The sequence below is a fragment of the Neopelma chrysocephalum genome, unplaced genomic scaffold (assembly GCF_003984885.1).
Source record: "Neopelma chrysocephalum unplaced genomic scaffold, ASM398488v2 Primary Assembly neopelma1_24, whole genome shotgun sequence".
Classification (NCBI taxonomy): domain Eukaryota; kingdom Metazoa; phylum Chordata; class Aves; order Passeriformes; family Pipridae; genus Neopelma; species Neopelma chrysocephalum.
The window spans coordinates 166,272-182,679 of record NW_020897693.1 but is presented as its reverse complement, the minus strand read 5'-3'; the positions used below and the strand labels follow the sequence as shown (position 1 = coordinate 182,679).

The following is a 16,408-nucleotide window of genomic DNA, read 5'->3' as shown; positions in this document are numbered from 1 at the left end:
GGCCCCCGTGGCCAGAGCCATGTGAGCCCTGTGCTTCCCCCTCCACACCTCGTGTTTCCTTCCTCCCCCACAGTCACACGATCCCTGTTCCCGTCCCCCTTCCCGGCCTGGAGCGACAGGGGGACACAGGGGGCTGTTGGAGAACATGTCCCTGTCCCGGAGGGGGGGACACAGGGGGCTGTTGGGGGCCACAAAGGTTTTTTGGGATACACGTCCCTGTCACCATGGGGGGACACAGAAGGTTATTGGGGGACATGTCTCCAAAGATTTTTTGGGATACGTGTCCCTCTCACCACGAGGGGGACACGGAGGGTTATCTGGGGACATGGAGGTTTTTTGGCATACACATGAGGCAGGACACAGAGAATTGCTGCGGGACACGTCTCCAAAGGTTTATTGGGATACACACCCCTGTCACCAAGAAGGGACGAAGAGATTTAGAGGGGGACACTGATTTTTTGGGATCTACATCCCCATTGGTGTGGGGGGACACAAAGGGTTACTGGGGGACACGTCTCCTAAGGTTTATTGGGATCCACATCCCTCTCACTACGGAGGACACGGAGGTTTTTGGGATACACTACTTGGGGGTGGCCGGGGGGTCCCGCAGCCCCCCCAGCACGGCCCTCAGCACGGCAGCCACGGCCACGGCCCCGGGATCGGGATGCTCCAGCCGGGATGAGCGGATGTAACTGGCTCTTCCCGCCCCGGCCTCCATGTGCTTGGTGGCCTCCGCCGCCACCTCGGCACTCTGCCAGGGAAAACCGGGATGTTTTCCAGGATTCCCATCCAGTTGTCCCACCATCCCGGCTCTGGGCTCTCCATACCTGCACCGCGGCCTCCAGCACCTGGAGCGGGTCGGCCCCGGGAACGCGCAGGGAATGCAGAGCCTTTGCGGCTGCACACAGCGAATCCAGCTGGGAAAAACGGGAACGGGGCTGGGAGCCAGCGCTGAGGCCAGGCTGGAACCCCCCGGCACCCCCTGGAATTTCCCCTCGGCTCCCGGGTATCCCATGGGATTCTGGAACTCACCATCGTCCGGTCTCCTGGAGCGGCTCCTCCATACCTGTGTTGGATGCAGGGATATTGGAATTGGATTCCTGGGGGGGTTTGGGATCCCAGAGCCCCAGGCACTGACCTTTGCATGGCGTCAATCCCGGAATCCATGGCATCGGCCCACGACGCGAGATCACTCCGGCCGCGCAGGGTCCGGGCGGCCGCCGTCAGGAACAGCCCGTAGAGCTTTGGGAATACGGTCACCCCCACCCTGGGAACACTTCCAGGTGTCTCCCCGCATTCCCATTCCCACTTACCACTCCGGAGGAGCCTCCCATCTTTTCCAGCAGCAGGTCGGCCAGGCAGGAGAGGAGCTGGGATGGGGCGGCCGGAGGTGGCTGGGAGCGCATCCATTCCCGGATGGCTGCAGGAATGGAGGAAAGAGCGGGATGGGGGGTGGTCCTGGGCTCCATGGGGATTCCTGTCCCTCGTGGGGACAAGCAGGAATGCCGTGAGGAAGTTGCCACTGGATGTAGAGACATTCCTGGCCTGTGGCTCCCAGGGTATGGAAGGGGGAGCTTGGGAGTCCCAAATCCCACGAATGGGTGTCCCAGGGAAATCCCCACTCCTGGGACAAGCGGGGACACTCCTAGTTCCATGGGGCAGCTACCTCTGGAAGCAGAGACGTTCCAGGGATACAGCTCCCTGTGGAGACTCCATTCCCTAGGGAGGGGCACTTCAGGGATCCAAATCCCAAGAAAGGAAGCCCCCACTCCTGGGATAAGCAAGGACACCCCCAATTCCATAGGGCATTCCTGAGCCACAACTCCCAGGGCATGAGGACCCTGTTCCATAGAAAGAGGCACCTCAGGGTTCCCAAATCCCAAGAAGGGACATCCTGGTGAACTCCCCACTCCTGGGCGGTGCTGGCTGGGACACCCTCTCCCCACAATTCCCTGGATATTCCCACACCCACCATGGGCCGCCCGGGCGTGTGTGTGGCCACAATCCCCATCTCCTGCTTTCCGATCCAGCTGGTTGAGCTTATCCTGGATATCCAGCAAAGTGCTGCACACCCGCTCCAGGACCCGCTGCACCTGCACCGCTCCGGGCCCTGCGGAAAGGAGACATTCCTGAGGGAAACCGAGGCACAGGAGGGTTCAAAAGGGATTCCAGCTCCGAACCTGTGCTGGTCTCATCCAACGGCTGCCCTGGAACATCCATCGGCGCTGGAATCTCCTCTCTCCGGGCGGTCGCCGGTCCCGCGGGAACGTTGGGCCAAGCCATGGCCGTGGTCTTGGCATCTGGAAAAGCCGGAGGTGACAGTGGCTCAGGATCCTCCTGGATCCTTGCTGGCAGATCCAGCAGCCAGGAATTCCTCTCCCAAGCACTTCATGTCCCATCACCCAGCACCTGGAGACTCCTGTGTCCCCATTCCAGGTGCATCCAGCAGCCAGGAATTCCACTCCCAGACATCCCACTGACCCTTGTGCCTGTCACCCAGCTGTGTCCCCTTTCCAGGCATGTCCAGCAGCCAGGAATTCTTCTCCCGGGCACGTCGTGTCCCGTTACCCAGCACCTGGAGACCCCTGCGTGCCCATCCCAGGCCACATTCCCGCCAGGAACTCACCGATCAGCCGCAGCAGCTCCTCATCCACCACCAGGAGGGTGAGGGAGACTCCGGCCATCTCCAGTGCTGTCATGAAGCATCCCACCAAGGCCCGGGCGATGCGGATCCCTCGGCTCTCTGTGGGATCCGGGAGCCAGGGGAGGTCATTCCAGAAGGTCCAGAGCCAGGGAAGGGGATCCCAAGAAACCCCACACTCACCCAGTCTGTGCACGGCGGCTCCAGCCACGATTCCCAGCTCCAGGCAGGATAACCCACCCAGATTGTTCACCATGAGCACCACGGAACACCCTGAGGGATGAGGGGTGGGATGAGACCGGGATCAGGGATTTGGGGGGCGGGGGGGATCCAGGGGAGCTCACCAGGGGTCAGGGATATGTGGGAAGCATTGGATGGATCCGTCATGTGCTTCAGCATCGTCTCCACGGCCTCATCCGCAGGCAGCACCTGGAGGGGACACAGAAGGTGGGAAAAGCAGAGTGGGGGGATGTGGGAATACGGAGGAGATCTGGGGAATAGGGAGGACACAGTGGGATCCCCCCTCACCTTCATCCTGCGCACTCCGGCCTCTCCATGGATCCCTAGGGAGACGAGGCTGCGTCACATCTCACACTTCCCATGGGGGACAGGGAATCTCAGCCCCCCCAGGGATCTGGGAGGGATCCAGAGTGGGATCCAGGGAGTCCTTCCTCACCCAGCCCCAGCTCCATCTCATCCTCAGCCAGCTGGAATGAGGGCTTGGATCCCGGGATGCTGCAGGGAGACAGGCTGAGACCCAGGGTACCTGCACGGGAAGGAATGTGCTGTTAAACCTGCTGGGATTTGGGATGCGGGGATGGAGGGGGCTCATTTTCCAGGGGGGTTGGAGGAATGGGGCTGATTATCCGGGAGAAATGGGGCGAGGAGGGGAGGGGCTCATTTTCCAGGAGGGACAGGGGCTGGAGGGAAGCTGATTTTCCAGGAGGAATGGGGAGAATGGGGCTGATTTTCCAGGAGGAAATGGGGCTGATTTTCCAGGAGGAATGGGGAGAATGGGGCTGATTTTCCAGGAGAGATAGGGGTAATGGGGCTGATTTTCTGGGAGGGACGGGTCGGAGTGACACAGGACAGCATTCCCATGGGATAATGGGATCCCACAACACACCCATGACTTTGGAAGCTGCCGTCACCTTCTCCACGATCTCATCCAAACCTGCTCCTGCCTCCGCCAGCGCTCCCGCCACCTGCCAAGGACAACATGGGATGAGCGACCCTCAAAATCCCCCAAATTCCAAAAATCCTCGTAAAGGAGCCCTGGCAGGACCTTATGGATGAGGACGGTGCCGCAGATCCCGCGTCTCCCGGCTTTTCCAGGCGCGGTGAAGGCACAGTCGTCTCCCACCACCACCATCCGCACGTCGGCCCCTTCGGAGCGCGCCCGCTCCAGGGCCAGCCCGAAATTCAGCCGGTCCCCCGTGTAGTTCTTCACGATCAGGAGGATCCCGACTGCGGGAATGATGCGGGAGGAACGGGAATGACACGGAGACAACAGTAACAACACAGACGGAACGGGAATGACATGGAGAGAACAGGAATGATGTAGAATGGGAAAGACACGGAGAGAACAGGAATGACATGGGGAGAATGGGAATGACGTAGAGAGAATGGGAATGATATGGAGAGAATGGGGATTGCACGGAGAGAATGGGAATGATATGGAAAGCACGGGAATGACACGGGGTGAAAGGGAATGACAGCGCAGGGATTCCGGGACAGGAATCCCAAAGCTGCATCCCGGTGTATTCCCGACCTGCTCCCGCCTGTGCAACCACCCGGATGGCTGCCAGGACACTGCCCACGGATGGGGATGTGAACACGGCTCCAGCCACCACTCCGGTCAGCATTCCCTTCCCGATGAATCCTGCGGAGCGGGATTGGGAGCTCGGCGCTGTCTCCGTGCCGGGAGGCTCCGGGAAGCGGGAATTGCGGGGTCTCACCTGCGTGGGCCGGCTCGTGGCCGGAGCCCCCTCCAGACAGCAGGGCCACACGGCCACGGACGGCCGAGAGGTCACTCCGCAGGATCACCCGGTGGCCCTGCAGGAGCCGGAGCCCGGGATTGCAGGACACCAGCCCGGCCAGGGCATCGTCGGCACAGCCGGACACCGAGTTCACCAGTTTTTTGGGAATCTGGGGGAACCAAGGGTGGTAAGTAGAGGAAAAAGGGGGATTGGTGACCCCCCTGTCCCGGCCTCACCTCCATGGTAGGGTAGGATCCTGCGCAACTCTTGGACTTGGGGCTGGAATCTGTTGGGTAAGAGGGCAAGGTCCAGGCTGGACACGAGGGAGGTCCTGGCACAGGGACAGTGGGAAGGGAACAGGGTGGGATGGGAGGGCTGGTGGGAATGGGGGGCTGGGGATGGGGCTGTTCCCAAATGGAGACCCCCTGTCAAGAAGGGATCCCATTTTAGGGAATGAGGATCAGGATGGGACCCCCCAAACAGTGACCACCCCAAGCAGAGATCCCCTTTTTTAGGATGGGGGCTGAGGATGAGACCACCCTCATACAGGACCTCCTTTTGGGATGGGGGATTGGGATGGGACATCCTCTCCAGAAGGGACCTCCCCAAACAGGGATCCCCTTTTTTGGGACGGGGGATGAGGATGGGACAATCCCCAAAGAGGGATCCCCTTTTGGGAAGGGGAGAAAAAGGATGGGGCCACCCCCAGAAAACAGGGACCCCTTTTTGGGATGGGGAGCAAGATCCCCTCGGGATATGGGGTGGGATCAGGGTGGGATACAGGTGGGAATATCCCGGGGACCCCCACCCCGGATTTTGGAGTCCCCCCGTGCTGGGGGGAGTGCAAGGAGCAGGGAGGGGTCCGCACCCGCCTTCTCCGCGGGACACGGCCGGGACGGGGCCGGCATGGGGCCGGGATCCCCGGGAATCCCGTGGCTTTCGGGGGGAGCCCCCCCCGCACCCCGCTCCGCACCTGCGCTCTCCGCGGTCCTCCAGCCGCGCCTCTCGTCTGCTCCGCGCGGTCCTCCCAGCCGGCTGGAGCGGCCTCGTCTCGTCTGCTCCTCCCCGGCCTTCCCGGCGGGCCAGAGCGGCCACGCGCAGCTATTTCCGCCGGAAGCGGCGGCGGCGCGGAGCGGCTGCGCTCCCGGTTCCTCCCCGGTTCCGCTCTCGGCCCCCCCCGGGATCCCCCGGGACCCCCAAACATGTCCTACAACTACGTGGTGACGGCGCAGAAGCCGACGGCCGTCAATGGCTGCGTCACCGGTACCGCGCGGCGGCGGCTGGGGGGGACACCCCTGGATTTGGGGGGGTTCGGTACCGGAGGGGATTGGGGGGTCCCCAGACGGGGGGTTTTGGGGTCTCCGGTGGGGGTTGGGGGCACCCGGGAGGGATTTGGGGTACGGGGAGTGCGGGGAGATGGAGGTGCTGGGGGGCAACGGGGTAGTTGTGGCGCGGGGCGGTTTGGGGTCCCGGGAGGGTTTTGGGGGTCCGGGGGGGGCTTTGGGGGTCCCGGGGGCTCTGAGGGGGACTAGGACTCCTGGGGGGTCAGTGCGGGGTTGAGGGCGCGGGGGGGATTTGGGTCCGGAGGGGGATTTGGGGTATGGGGAGTGGGGTAAGGTTCCGGAGGATTTTGGGGTCCCGGGGGAGTTTAGGGTGAGGTGTTGGCTCCGGGAGGGTTTTGGGGTATGGGGGATACCAGGGGCTGGGGGGTTTGGGGGTCGAAGGGGAAGAGGGTGGAGGAGTTGGGGTTCGCAGACAGAGGTTTGGGGTACGGGGGGGGTTGGGGGGGGCGGGGGGGGTGGGGGCCCCGGAGTGTGTGTGTGGGGGGGTGGATACAGGAGGGTTTGAGATATGAGGGGAGTTTGAGGGTTCCAAGAGGTTTTGGGATATGAGAGGGTTTGGGGTATGGGGGGAAGAGGTTGGGGATATGGGGGGATTTTGGGGTACAGGGGGGTTTTGGGGCTACAGGGAGGGTTGGGGGTATCAGTGAGACTTTGGGGTCCTGGGGGGGTTTCGGATGGGGGAGTCTAGGGGCACTGGAGGGGAATTTGGGATGTGGAGGGGGTTTGGTGGTTTGGGGGTCTCAGGGGGTTTTGGGGTACGGAGAGGTTTTGGAGATACAGGGGAAGTTTTTGGATATGGGGAGGGCCTGGGGGATTTTGGGGATCCTAGAAAGATTTTGGGATGCTGGAAATGGGGATCCAGGGGAGTCCCTGAGCTCTACAGTAGGGAGTGAGAATTCCTGTGGAAAGGCAGCAAGGAAAGGGATTCCTGGGACAAAACGTGGAGCCCGAGCTCCGGGAACGCAGTTCCCGAGGGGGCTGCGGGGGAGGAATTGGGGATTTCAGGAGGCAAACCGGGGATCAGCGGGAGCTGCGGCAGCAGACGATCCCTGAGGCGGCAGGTGATCCCTGAGGCCTTCCCACTTTTCCCAGGCCACTTCACCTCCTCCGAGGATCTGAACCTGCTGATCGCCAAGAACACGCGGCTGGAGATCTACGTAGTCACGGCCGAGGGGCTGCGACCCGTCAAGGAGGTGGGGATGTACGGCAAGACGGCCGTCATGGAGCTCTTCCGCCCCAAGGTGCGTCCCGGGAGAGCGCCCCGAGGCCGGGGGGGGTGGGATGTGCTGGGGAGGGGTGATTTTCCCGGCGCGGAACGGCCTCTGGAACGGGCGGCGCCCACGTTTCCCGCGCAGGGGGAGAGCAAGGACCTGCTGTTCATCCTGACGGCCAAGTACAACGCCTGCATCCTGGAGTACAAGCAGAGCGGCGACAGCATCGACATCATCACCCGCGCCCACGGCAACGTGCAGGTGAGGGCGGCCGGATCGCCGGGAATGGGAATTCCCAGCCCTGTGCTGCGGCTGGATTCCTGCCGGTTTTTTGGAGGTGCTGTGGGTGCTGCTGGATTTGGGACAAGTCGCCTGGTGCCTTGGGTGCTTTCAGAGTTATTTTCGGTCTCTGTGAGGATTCCTGGAATTCTGGGATGGTTTGGGTTGGAAGAAGGAGCTTAAAGCTCATCCAATGAAAGCTTATTCCTTCCCACGGGCAGGGAATGTTGTTCCCGTCCAAGCTGGACGGGGATGGAGCAGCCAGAGCTCCAGGGATGGAGCAGCCAGAGCTTCCCTGGGAATCCATCCCAAGGCCTCACAACCCTGCATAGGGAAGGGTTTGTTCCCAATATTCCATCTAAATAGGACATGGAATGGTTTGGGATGGAAGGGACTTAAATCCCACCCGGTCCCACCCCACTGCCATGGGCAGGGATACCTCCCGCTATCCCAGGCTGCTCCAAGCCCTGTCCAACTTGGCCTTGGACATTTCCAGGGATGGGGCAGCCACAGCTTCTCTGGGAATCCGTTCCAGGGCCTCACCACCCTCACAAGGAAGGATTTATTCCCAATATCCCATTTAGGCAGCACATGGAATCCTGGAATGGTTCGGGTGGGCCTTTCAAGCTCATCCAATTCCACCCTCTACCATGGGAAGGGGCACCTTCCCTAGATCAGGACACTCCGACCTGGACACATCTGTGTTCTTGGGAATAATAAGTACGGGATAATAAATGAAATTTAAGGAAAATTAGTAAGGTCCAATTTTCCCTGGGAAATGAGTTCTTTGGGAATTTGTGGCTGTTGTTTGCTGGGGTGATGTTGGGAGTGATGGGCAGGAGGTGGAGGTGAGAATCTCCTGTCAAGAATGTTTGGAAAAAGTCCTTGGCATGTGGAGGTGCTGAAGTCATTCCCAGCCAAGGAACTCCAAGGGGTCTGTGGGAGCAGATAACAGCGCTGGATTTTGGGACGGGGATGTTTGGTCATGGATATCAAAGCAGAGACCAGGAAAGGGATGTGGCTCCTCTGGATCATCCAGTGCAGAGTTGGGGCTGGAAAACCAGGTTTAGGGGCTGATCCCACAGTGCCAGATTCCCAGGAGAGAAGAAGTGGTGCGGGAGCAATTCCAGGTGGAAAAGCATCTCCTTAGGCTTGGTGGTTTCCCAGCTGGAACTCTGGGGGCTGTTTTTTCTGGAGCCCCTCAGGGATCTTTTCCTGGCGCTAATCCCCTTTTCCCTTCCCTTCTCCATGGATTTGTCCCCCAGGATCGCATCGGCCGCCCCTCTGAGACCGGGATCATTGGGATCATCGATCCCGAGTGCCGGATGATCGGGCTCCGGCTCTACGATGGCCTCTTCAAGGTCATTCCCTTGGACAGGGAGAACAAGGAACTGAAGGCCTTCAACATCCGCCTGGAAGAGCTCCAGGTCATCGACGTCAAATTCCTCTATGGATGCCAAGCTCCCACCATCTGCTTCGTCTACCAGGTACTGCTTTTCCATGGAAAATCCACGTGGAGAGTGGAGCCAAGGGCTCCAAAGGTTTTCCAGAGGTTGGTTTGGGTAATTCTGACCCTTCCAGGCTTGTTAGGAACCTCCATGTGTTGCTTTTTCCCAGCTCTGGGAGAGAGGAAGTGATGCTTTCCCACAGAATTCCTGGGCAGCTTTGCCTTGGGTGGGAATGTTTTCCTTGTTAAACCCTCCAAAGGAGCTCATGGATCATTCCAGCAATTGGATTAGATTCAGGATCAGTTGTTTCCCAGAGCGACGCTTGAGCCTTTCCATAAAAAACAAGGCAATTGGGATTTTTGGGAGGCAGCTCCAAGTGTAAAGATGATCCATGATCCATAACCTCTCCTATCACTTGACTCTTCAAGGAAGGAGCATTCCAGACCTTCTCCAAACCCTTGTTTTAATCCCAAGAGCCATTGCTGTGCTGACTGAGCGAGGGATTAGCTTTCCTTTGCCAAATTCTAGGTTATCCCATGGCAGCAGTGATTCCATTATTCCCTGTTTGGGCACTGCTGGATCCTCTCAAATTGCTCCTGAGTCAAGGAATGGGGGAGAAACCACTTTGTCACCACGTACCTGGGATTTGAGGGAACAACTGGATGATTAGAGGGCTTTCCAACCTTAATGATTCCAAGATTCCATGTCTAACACTCAAAAATCCTTGGAGCACGAGTGAGATCTTGTAAAGCTCTGGATTATTTTTATTCTTGCCTGTGGAAAGGGGGATTTTTCCAAGCAGCTGCCTTCATTTCTTCTCTATTTATTAACCATTATCCCGGGATTTGGACCAAATAGAGGAGCAGGGACTGGGATAATTTTTGGGAAGTTCTGAAGCAATGGGAAGAGACCAGAAAAAGGGGGAATACAATAAAAGAAACTGGATAAACTGGATTCCTGAAGGTTTGCTGGAGCTGGAGGTGATATTCCATAGCGATATTGCTGCTCCAGCATTGTCAGGTGAACACAAATCCCAGAAAATCCCTTGGATAACACTGAAAAAATACTTTCCAGCCTCTCTTAGCACAGAGATTTATCCAGAGATTGGTTTATATACGGAAAGCATTGGGAGAAGGACAGCAGCCTGGTTTGAGAAGGGAGAGTAGGAGCTGGGAAAGTTCCCCAGCTGCCTGGAATGCTGTTTTTGCAGGAGATGAGGTGGAATTTCCTGATTTCTGGGATCTTGTGTCTCCTCCTGCAGGACCCCCAGGGCCGGCACGTGAAGACGTACGAGGTGTCCCTGCGGGAGAAGGAATTCAACAAAGGCCCTTGGAAGCAGGAAAACGTGGAGGCCGAAGCCTCCATGGTCATTGCAGGTTGGGAAACATCTTCCTTCCCAGTTTGTTTTTTTTTCCCAGCCTGGATGCCTCGGGTTTTTTTGCACAGGGAAAGACTCGTGGGATGTTTGTTGTTGTTCCCACAGTTCCGGAGCCCTTCGGAGGCGCGATCATCATCGGCCAGGAATCCATCACCTACCACAACGGGGATAAATACCTGGCTATTGCTCCTCCCATCATCAAGGTGGGTGGATGTGGAAATCCAGGACTGAATCCCATGGAATTCCTCCTTGCCCAATCCTGAACCCTGCAGAATTCCTCCTTTCCTAGTCCTTCCAGGCAGGAATTCCAACCACTGCCATCCCAAGTGTGGCCTAATAGTGCTTGGACTTCCAGAGGTTTGCCTTCCCAAACAGTCACCTTTGTATCCATGATCTGTGGGACTCTTGAAAAAGGGGCAAAACCTGGAATGTTTGGGCCCCATGGAATGGGATTAATTAGGATTTAAGGCATGGTTTGGGCAGAATTCCTAGTGGGAGCCTGGTTGTGTTTCAGGCAGAAGATATGGATGAGCACTTGGAGACTTGGGAGATAGAGAAAGACAGACTTAGGGATTTTGGGATGGAGGTTGGATTTGTGGGTTTTGTGGGAGTAACAGCCCACTTCCCACATTTAGTGGGAGCAATGGCACGGCTGAGATGCTGCTCCAGGCTGGAATTACCATCCAAAGGTCTTTTTAGGCTGGAAATAAGGAAAGAACGCTAAATCTTGGATGGAAAAATGGGAGCCTGGAGCTCTGGGATAGTGAATCTGGGATGCTGAAGCAGGAAATGAGTCACCTGAGCTCCAGCTTTGGGGCTGTTCCAGTGGATTCCAAGAATTCTCTCCTTTCCCTGCAGCAAAGTACCATCGTGTGCCACAACCGCGTGGATCCCAACGGCTCCCGGTATTTGCTGGGAGACATGGAAGGAAGGCTCTTCATGCTGCTCCTGGAAAAGGAAGAGCAGATGGATGGCACCGTCACCTTGAAGGACCTGCGTGTGGAGCTGCTGGGAGAGGTAGGACTCACCTTTCCTGGGATTTTCCCAAGCCTGGAAAGGCTCCGTGTAGGAATTGTGTCCATTTTGGATCTCGGGATGGTGATTCTTCCCATTTTTCACAGCTTTAACGTGTTGGTTGCTGGAAAATTCCTTCCTAAATTCACACCTTTTTCCCAGTTTTTTACACCTTCTTCCCAGTTTTTTTTCCCTGTTGCTTCCGCGCTGTTTCCGTGGGAGAAGCTCAGACTCTGTGGGATATATGAAGGGCTTAAATCCCTTTCCTGTGCCCAGGGATTTCCTGTTGGATAAACAGCTCGGTAGCAGTGCTCTCGAGGTATTCCAGAGACTTTTCCATGCCTTTTCCCAATTCCTAGACGTCCATAGCGGAGTGCCTGACCTACCTGGATAACGGAGTGGTGTTTGTTGGATCCAGGCTTGGAGATTCCCAGCTGGTGAAGGTACGTTGCCGCTTCCTCCTGGCCTTGGTTTCCACCAAAACCTTGGGATGTGGATAAATTTTCCTGCTCTTCTCCTCGCCTGCCCTTTTTATCCCACTCCTCGGAAGCCAAGGATTTATCCCAGTGTTTATTCCCAGCTCAACGTGGACAGCAACGAGCAGGGATCCTACGTGGTGGCCATGGAGACCTTCACCAACCTCGGGCCCATCGTGGACATGTGTGTGGTGGACTTGGAGAGACAAGGGCAAGGACAGGTATCCCTGATCCCGCTTTTCTTCCCTCGCTCCTGGGAATTTCTGGGCCGGCCAGGTGTACCCACGAGTTGTCCGCAGAATCCGGGAGTTGTTTGGGTTGGAAAGATCATCTGGTTCCAACCCAGCATTCCACTATCCCAGGTTACTCCAAGCCCTGTCCAACCTGGTCTTGGACAATTCCAGGGGTGGGGCGGCCACAGCTTCCCAGGAAAAGGAAAGGAAAAGGCTCCAAACTGTTTATCAGAGGATCTTGGAGTCATATCCAGGTGCTGGGATTGGGTTAAGTGTTTTCCTGGAGCGGTAGAAGGTTAATTCCAGGATATCCATGAGGAAGGGTCTGCCTTCGTGTCATGGGGGAAGGATCAGCTGCCAAAAAAATTCCTTGGAGGAGGTGCCCACAGAGATTGTGGAAGTCCCATCCCTGGAAGTGTCCAAGGCCAGGTTGGACAAGACATGGAGCAACCTGATCTAAAAGGAACATGGAAATCCCACGGAAAGGGGTGAAATATTTGAGGCCCCTTCCAAGCCAAACCATTCCAGGATTCCGTGATCCTAAGATGGGTTCCCCATCTTCCCATGAACCCAAAGAGGGGTGGGAAAGCTTCCCAGCCACGGTTGGTAAATCCCACCTGCTTCTCCTGCAGCTGGTCACCTGCTCCGGCGCCTTCAAAGAGGGATCCCTGCGGATCATCCGGAACGGCATCGGGATCCACGAGCACGCCAGCATTGACCTGCCAGGAATTAAAGGTGAGGGGGGTGATCTGTGGTGTCCCACAGCCTGGGAGGGGACATCACAGGCAGGGATGACGTTGGGATGTGGAATTAAGAGGAATTATGTGAGGAACTGTGGCCTTTTTTTCCAGGCTTGTGGCCGCTGCGGTCGGATCCGCACCGGGAGACGGACAACACCTTGGTGCTCTCCTTTGTTGGCCAGACCAGGTAAAGGGGGATCCTCACTCCAGAGTTTTCACCACATGCCAGAGCAGGAATTAATGGGAATTCCCTTCCCTTTCCAGAGTTCTGATGTTAAACGGGGAGGAGGTGGAAGAGACGGAGCTCACGGGATTTGTGGATGACCAGCAGACATTTTTCTGCGGGAATGTGGCGCATCAGCAGCTGATCCAGGTAATTCCAGCTCGGGGGAAATACGGATATGGCTCTCCTGGTGATCCCTGTGGATCATGGGGTTAATCTGGGGCATTATCAGGATGCCGGGATCAGCAAATGGGATCCTGGGTTCCCATTTCTAAGGGATACGGAGCAGAGGGAGCTTCTTGCTTGCGTTTTCCATGATTTTTCCATTCTCTCTTCCCAGATCACCTCCGCCTCCGTGCGCCTGGTGAGCCAGGAGCCCAAATGCCTGGTGAGCGAGTGGAAGGAGCCCAACGGGAAGAACATCAGCGTCGCCTCCTGCAACACCAACCAGGTGGTGGTGGCCGTGGGAAGAGCCCTGTTCTACCTGGAAATCCGGCCCCAGGAGCTCCGGCAGATCAGGTGTGGATCAGGCACAGCCCACCCCGGGCACTCCAGGAGCGCTGGGATTCGGGATTATGATGGACAGCTGTGCTCCTTCCTCCCTCCCAGCTGCACGGAGATGGAGCATGAGGTGGCCTGCCTGGACATCACTCCCCTGGGAGACTCCAACGGGATGTCCCCGCTCTGCGCCATCGGGCTCTGGACCGACATCTCCGCCCGCATCCTGAAGCTCCCGTCCTTCGAGCTGCTGCACAAGGAGATGCTGGGAGGAGGTGGGAGCTTCCCGAGGGGAATGGTGGCAGCCACTGGCTGAGCCACGGGTGGCCTCATCTGTCCTTTTTCCTGCTTCCCGCAGAGATTATCCCGCGCTCCATCCTCATGACGACGTTCGAGAGCAGCCACTACCTCCTGTGCGCCCTGGGGGACGGAGCCCTCTTCTACTTCGGGCTCAGCCTGGAGACAGGTGACCTTTGCCCTTCCTTTTCCACATTTCTCCATCCCTCTGGAACGCTTTCATGCTTTTCCCAGCCCCAGGTGGTGGGAATTGGCGGATTCCCCCAGAGAAAGGAGCCGGATCTTTACATCCAAGGCGCTTTTTCTGCGCTCCTTCCATCCTGAGGTGTCCCGGGAGATCCCAGTGGTTGTTTTCCTCCCACGGGAGATCCCAATGGTTGTTTTCCCTGACTCCAGGCTCACTGAGCGACCGTAAGAAGGTGACCCTGGGCACGCAGCCCACCGTCCTGAGGACGTTCCGCTCCTTGTCCACCACCAACGTCTTCGCCTGCTCCGACCGTCCCACCGTCATCTACAGCAGCAACCACAAGCTGGTCTTCTCCAACGTCAACCTCAAGGAGGTCAACTACATGTGCCCCCTCAATTCCGATGGATATCCCGACAGGTGAGCTCCAGGATCCGCTGGGATGCGGAGCGTAGAGAGGTTCTTGCTGTTCTCTAAGATTTCCTTGATTTTTTTTTTCTCCCCCCTCTCCCCCTGGGGCAGTTTGGCGTTGGCCAACAACAGCACCCTGACCATCGGGACCATCGATGAGATCCAGAAGCTCCACATCCGCACTGTTCCCCTCTACGAGTCGCCCAGGTGAGCTGGGAAGGATTCCTGGGACGAGGATTACTGGGATGGGGACGAGCAGGTGGTGCCGCCATCCCGGGGTGGGCTCGGGCAGGGAGCGAACGGCTCGTGTTGCTTCCCTGGAATGGCCTAGCCCAGCTCTCCTGTTTATCCTGCAGGAAGATCTGCTACCAAGAGGTATCCCAGTGTTTTGGGGTGCTTTCCAGTCGGATCGAGGTGCAGGATGCCAGTGGAGGCACCACGGCCCTCAGGCCCAGTGCCAGCACCCAGGTGAGATCCCAGCCTGGATCATCCCTGCTCCATGGGGATCTGAGAGCCCAGGCTGCATCATCCCTGTATCGTAGGGATCTGAGAGCCCAGCCCAGATCATCCCTGTATCGTAGGGATATAATTCCCCAGGCCAAATCCAGGTTTTCCTTGACAGTCTTCCCTTCCAAAGCTGTGGAGAAACTCCTCCTTCCAATAACGGGCTGGTGGGATCTCTCCATGGGGGTGACCAGGTCCTTCTTCCCACGCCCCTTTCCCTGTGATCCCTTTATTTTTGGGTGTTGCTCCTTCCATATCCCACATGGGCTTTTCTGTGCTCTCCAGTGGTTTCCTTTTCCCAGGGATCCGTCTCTGGAAGCCACAGTTCCCTCACTCAGCCCCCCTGCAGGAGCAGGGAGTGTGTCCCTTTACTCATTCCTTACTCCACCTTCTCTTCCATCCATTCTCCTGCTCCCTGCTTGCCTCAGGCTGTGTGGATATGCCGAGCAGTAGCGGGATCTGACAGGTTTTCCCGTTTTCCAGGCCTTATCCAGCAGCGTGAGCACCTCCAAGCTGTTTTCCAGCAGCACTGCTCCGCACGAAACGTCCTTCGGAGAGGAGGTGGAAGTTCACAACCTGCTCATCATAGACCAGCACACCTTCGAAGGTACCTGTCCCATCCCAAAATCCAGCTTTTCCCACCTGGAAAACCCCACGGTTGAGGCTGGTGATCCTCAAAACCTCTGCAAATGCGGGATTCTGTGTGTTCCCAGAGGAACATCAACCATAAGGTTTAGGGAATGGCGTTGGCTGATGGTGGGGAGCAGCAGAGGGAATGTCCAGGATCCCAAAGTTTCTCCTTTTCCCGCTTTTCACCCAGTGCTCCACGCTCACCAATTCCTGCAGAATGAGTACGCCCTGAGCCTGGTGTCCTGTAAGTTGGGAAAAGATCCCAACACCTACTTCATCGTGGGCACTGCCATGGTGTATCCCGAGGAAGCCGAGCCCAAGCAGGGCCGGATTGTCGTCTTCCACTACTCCGATGGTAAGAACAAGGGCTTCCCACCTGGAAACATCCAGCTTTTTCAATTGGATGAGCTCCTCACACCCTGGAGCAGGCAGAGCTTTTCCCAAGGGAAGTGCCCACAGACGGGATTTGTCCCAGTGTGTCCCTTTTCCCTCCATCTGCTGGAGAAGCCCAGGAATCCCTTCCCAGGCCTGGATCCTGGCATTTGCTTCCACATCTCCTGGAGAATCCCAGGAATCCCTCACCAACCCTGGAACATGGGACTTGCTTCCCAAGAATCCCTCCCCAGCCCTGGATTCTGGGATTTGCTTCCACATCTCCTGGAGAAACCTGAGCATCCAAGCCCAAGAATCCTTCCCCAACCCTGGATTCTGGGATTTGCTTCCATATCACCCAGAGAAGCCCAGGAATCCCTCCCCAGCCCTGGATTCTGGGATTTGCTTCCACATCTCCCAGGAATCCCTCCCCAGTCCTGGATTCTGGGATTTCCTTTGCGTGTTGTGCTGTTCCTGTGTCCCTTTTCCCCCCGTTCCCTTGTCCCTTTTCCCCCCGTTCCCGTGTCCCTTTTCCCCCCGTTCCCGT

At 57.5% G+C, this 16,408-nt stretch overlaps 2 protein-coding genes across 2 annotated transcripts in view; one reads left to right on the top strand and one right to left on the bottom strand.

The window, feature by feature from the left end:
• Nucleotides 1–367: 367 nt before the first annotated feature.
• On the bottom strand, nt 368–4,906 carry TKFC (triokinase and FMN cyclase). Its single transcript, XM_027699033.1, has 17 exons — nt 4,857–4,906; nt 4,600–4,789; nt 4,413–4,523; nt 3,927–4,108; nt 3,768–3,846; nt 3,318–3,407; nt 3,170–3,204; nt 2,986–3,070; nt 2,825–2,914; nt 2,627–2,743; nt 2,181–2,300; nt 1,973–2,110; nt 1,314–1,420; nt 1,139–1,242; nt 1,033–1,066; nt 828–917; nt 368–751 (listed from the first exon to the last, which is right to left on the bottom strand). The coding sequence occupies exons 1-17, from the start codon at nt 4,860–4,862 to the stop codon at nt 581–583; spliced, it is 1,749 nt and encodes a 582-aa protein (XP_027554834.1). The 5' UTR covers nt 4,863–4,906; the 3' UTR covers nt 368–580.
• Nucleotides 4,907–5,717: 811 nt separating this feature from the next.
• DDB1 (damage specific DNA binding protein 1) overlaps nt 5,718–16,408 on the top strand; it is a 14,168-nt gene continuing 3,477 nt past the window's right edge. Inside the window, exons 1-20 of the mRNA XM_027698948.1 lie at nt 5,718–5,883; nt 7,056–7,204; nt 7,319–7,435; nt 8,719–8,940; nt 10,163–10,277; nt 10,385–10,482; nt 11,138–11,296; nt 11,653–11,736; nt 11,874–11,990; nt 12,635–12,737; nt 12,854–12,929; nt 13,007–13,115; nt 13,306–13,484; nt 13,575–13,738; nt 13,822–13,929; nt 14,157–14,364; nt 14,467–14,562; nt 14,712–14,823; nt 15,343–15,466; nt 15,680–15,844. Coding sequence (XP_027554749.1) covers nt 5,823–5,883; nt 7,056–7,204; nt 7,319–7,435; nt 8,719–8,940; nt 10,163–10,277; nt 10,385–10,482; nt 11,138–11,296; nt 11,653–11,736; nt 11,874–11,990; nt 12,635–12,737; nt 12,854–12,929; nt 13,007–13,115; nt 13,306–13,484; nt 13,575–13,738; nt 13,822–13,929; nt 14,157–14,364; nt 14,467–14,562; nt 14,712–14,823; nt 15,343–15,466; nt 15,680–15,844 — 2,566 coding nt within the window. The 5' untranslated portion in view covers nt 5,718–5,822. The remainder of the gene's footprint in view (nt 5,884–7,055; nt 7,205–7,318; nt 7,436–8,718; nt 8,941–10,162; nt 10,278–10,384; nt 10,483–11,137; nt 11,297–11,652; nt 11,737–11,873; nt 11,991–12,634; nt 12,738–12,853; nt 12,930–13,006; nt 13,116–13,305; nt 13,485–13,574; nt 13,739–13,821; nt 13,930–14,156; nt 14,365–14,466; nt 14,563–14,711; nt 14,824–15,342; nt 15,467–15,679; nt 15,845–16,408) is intronic.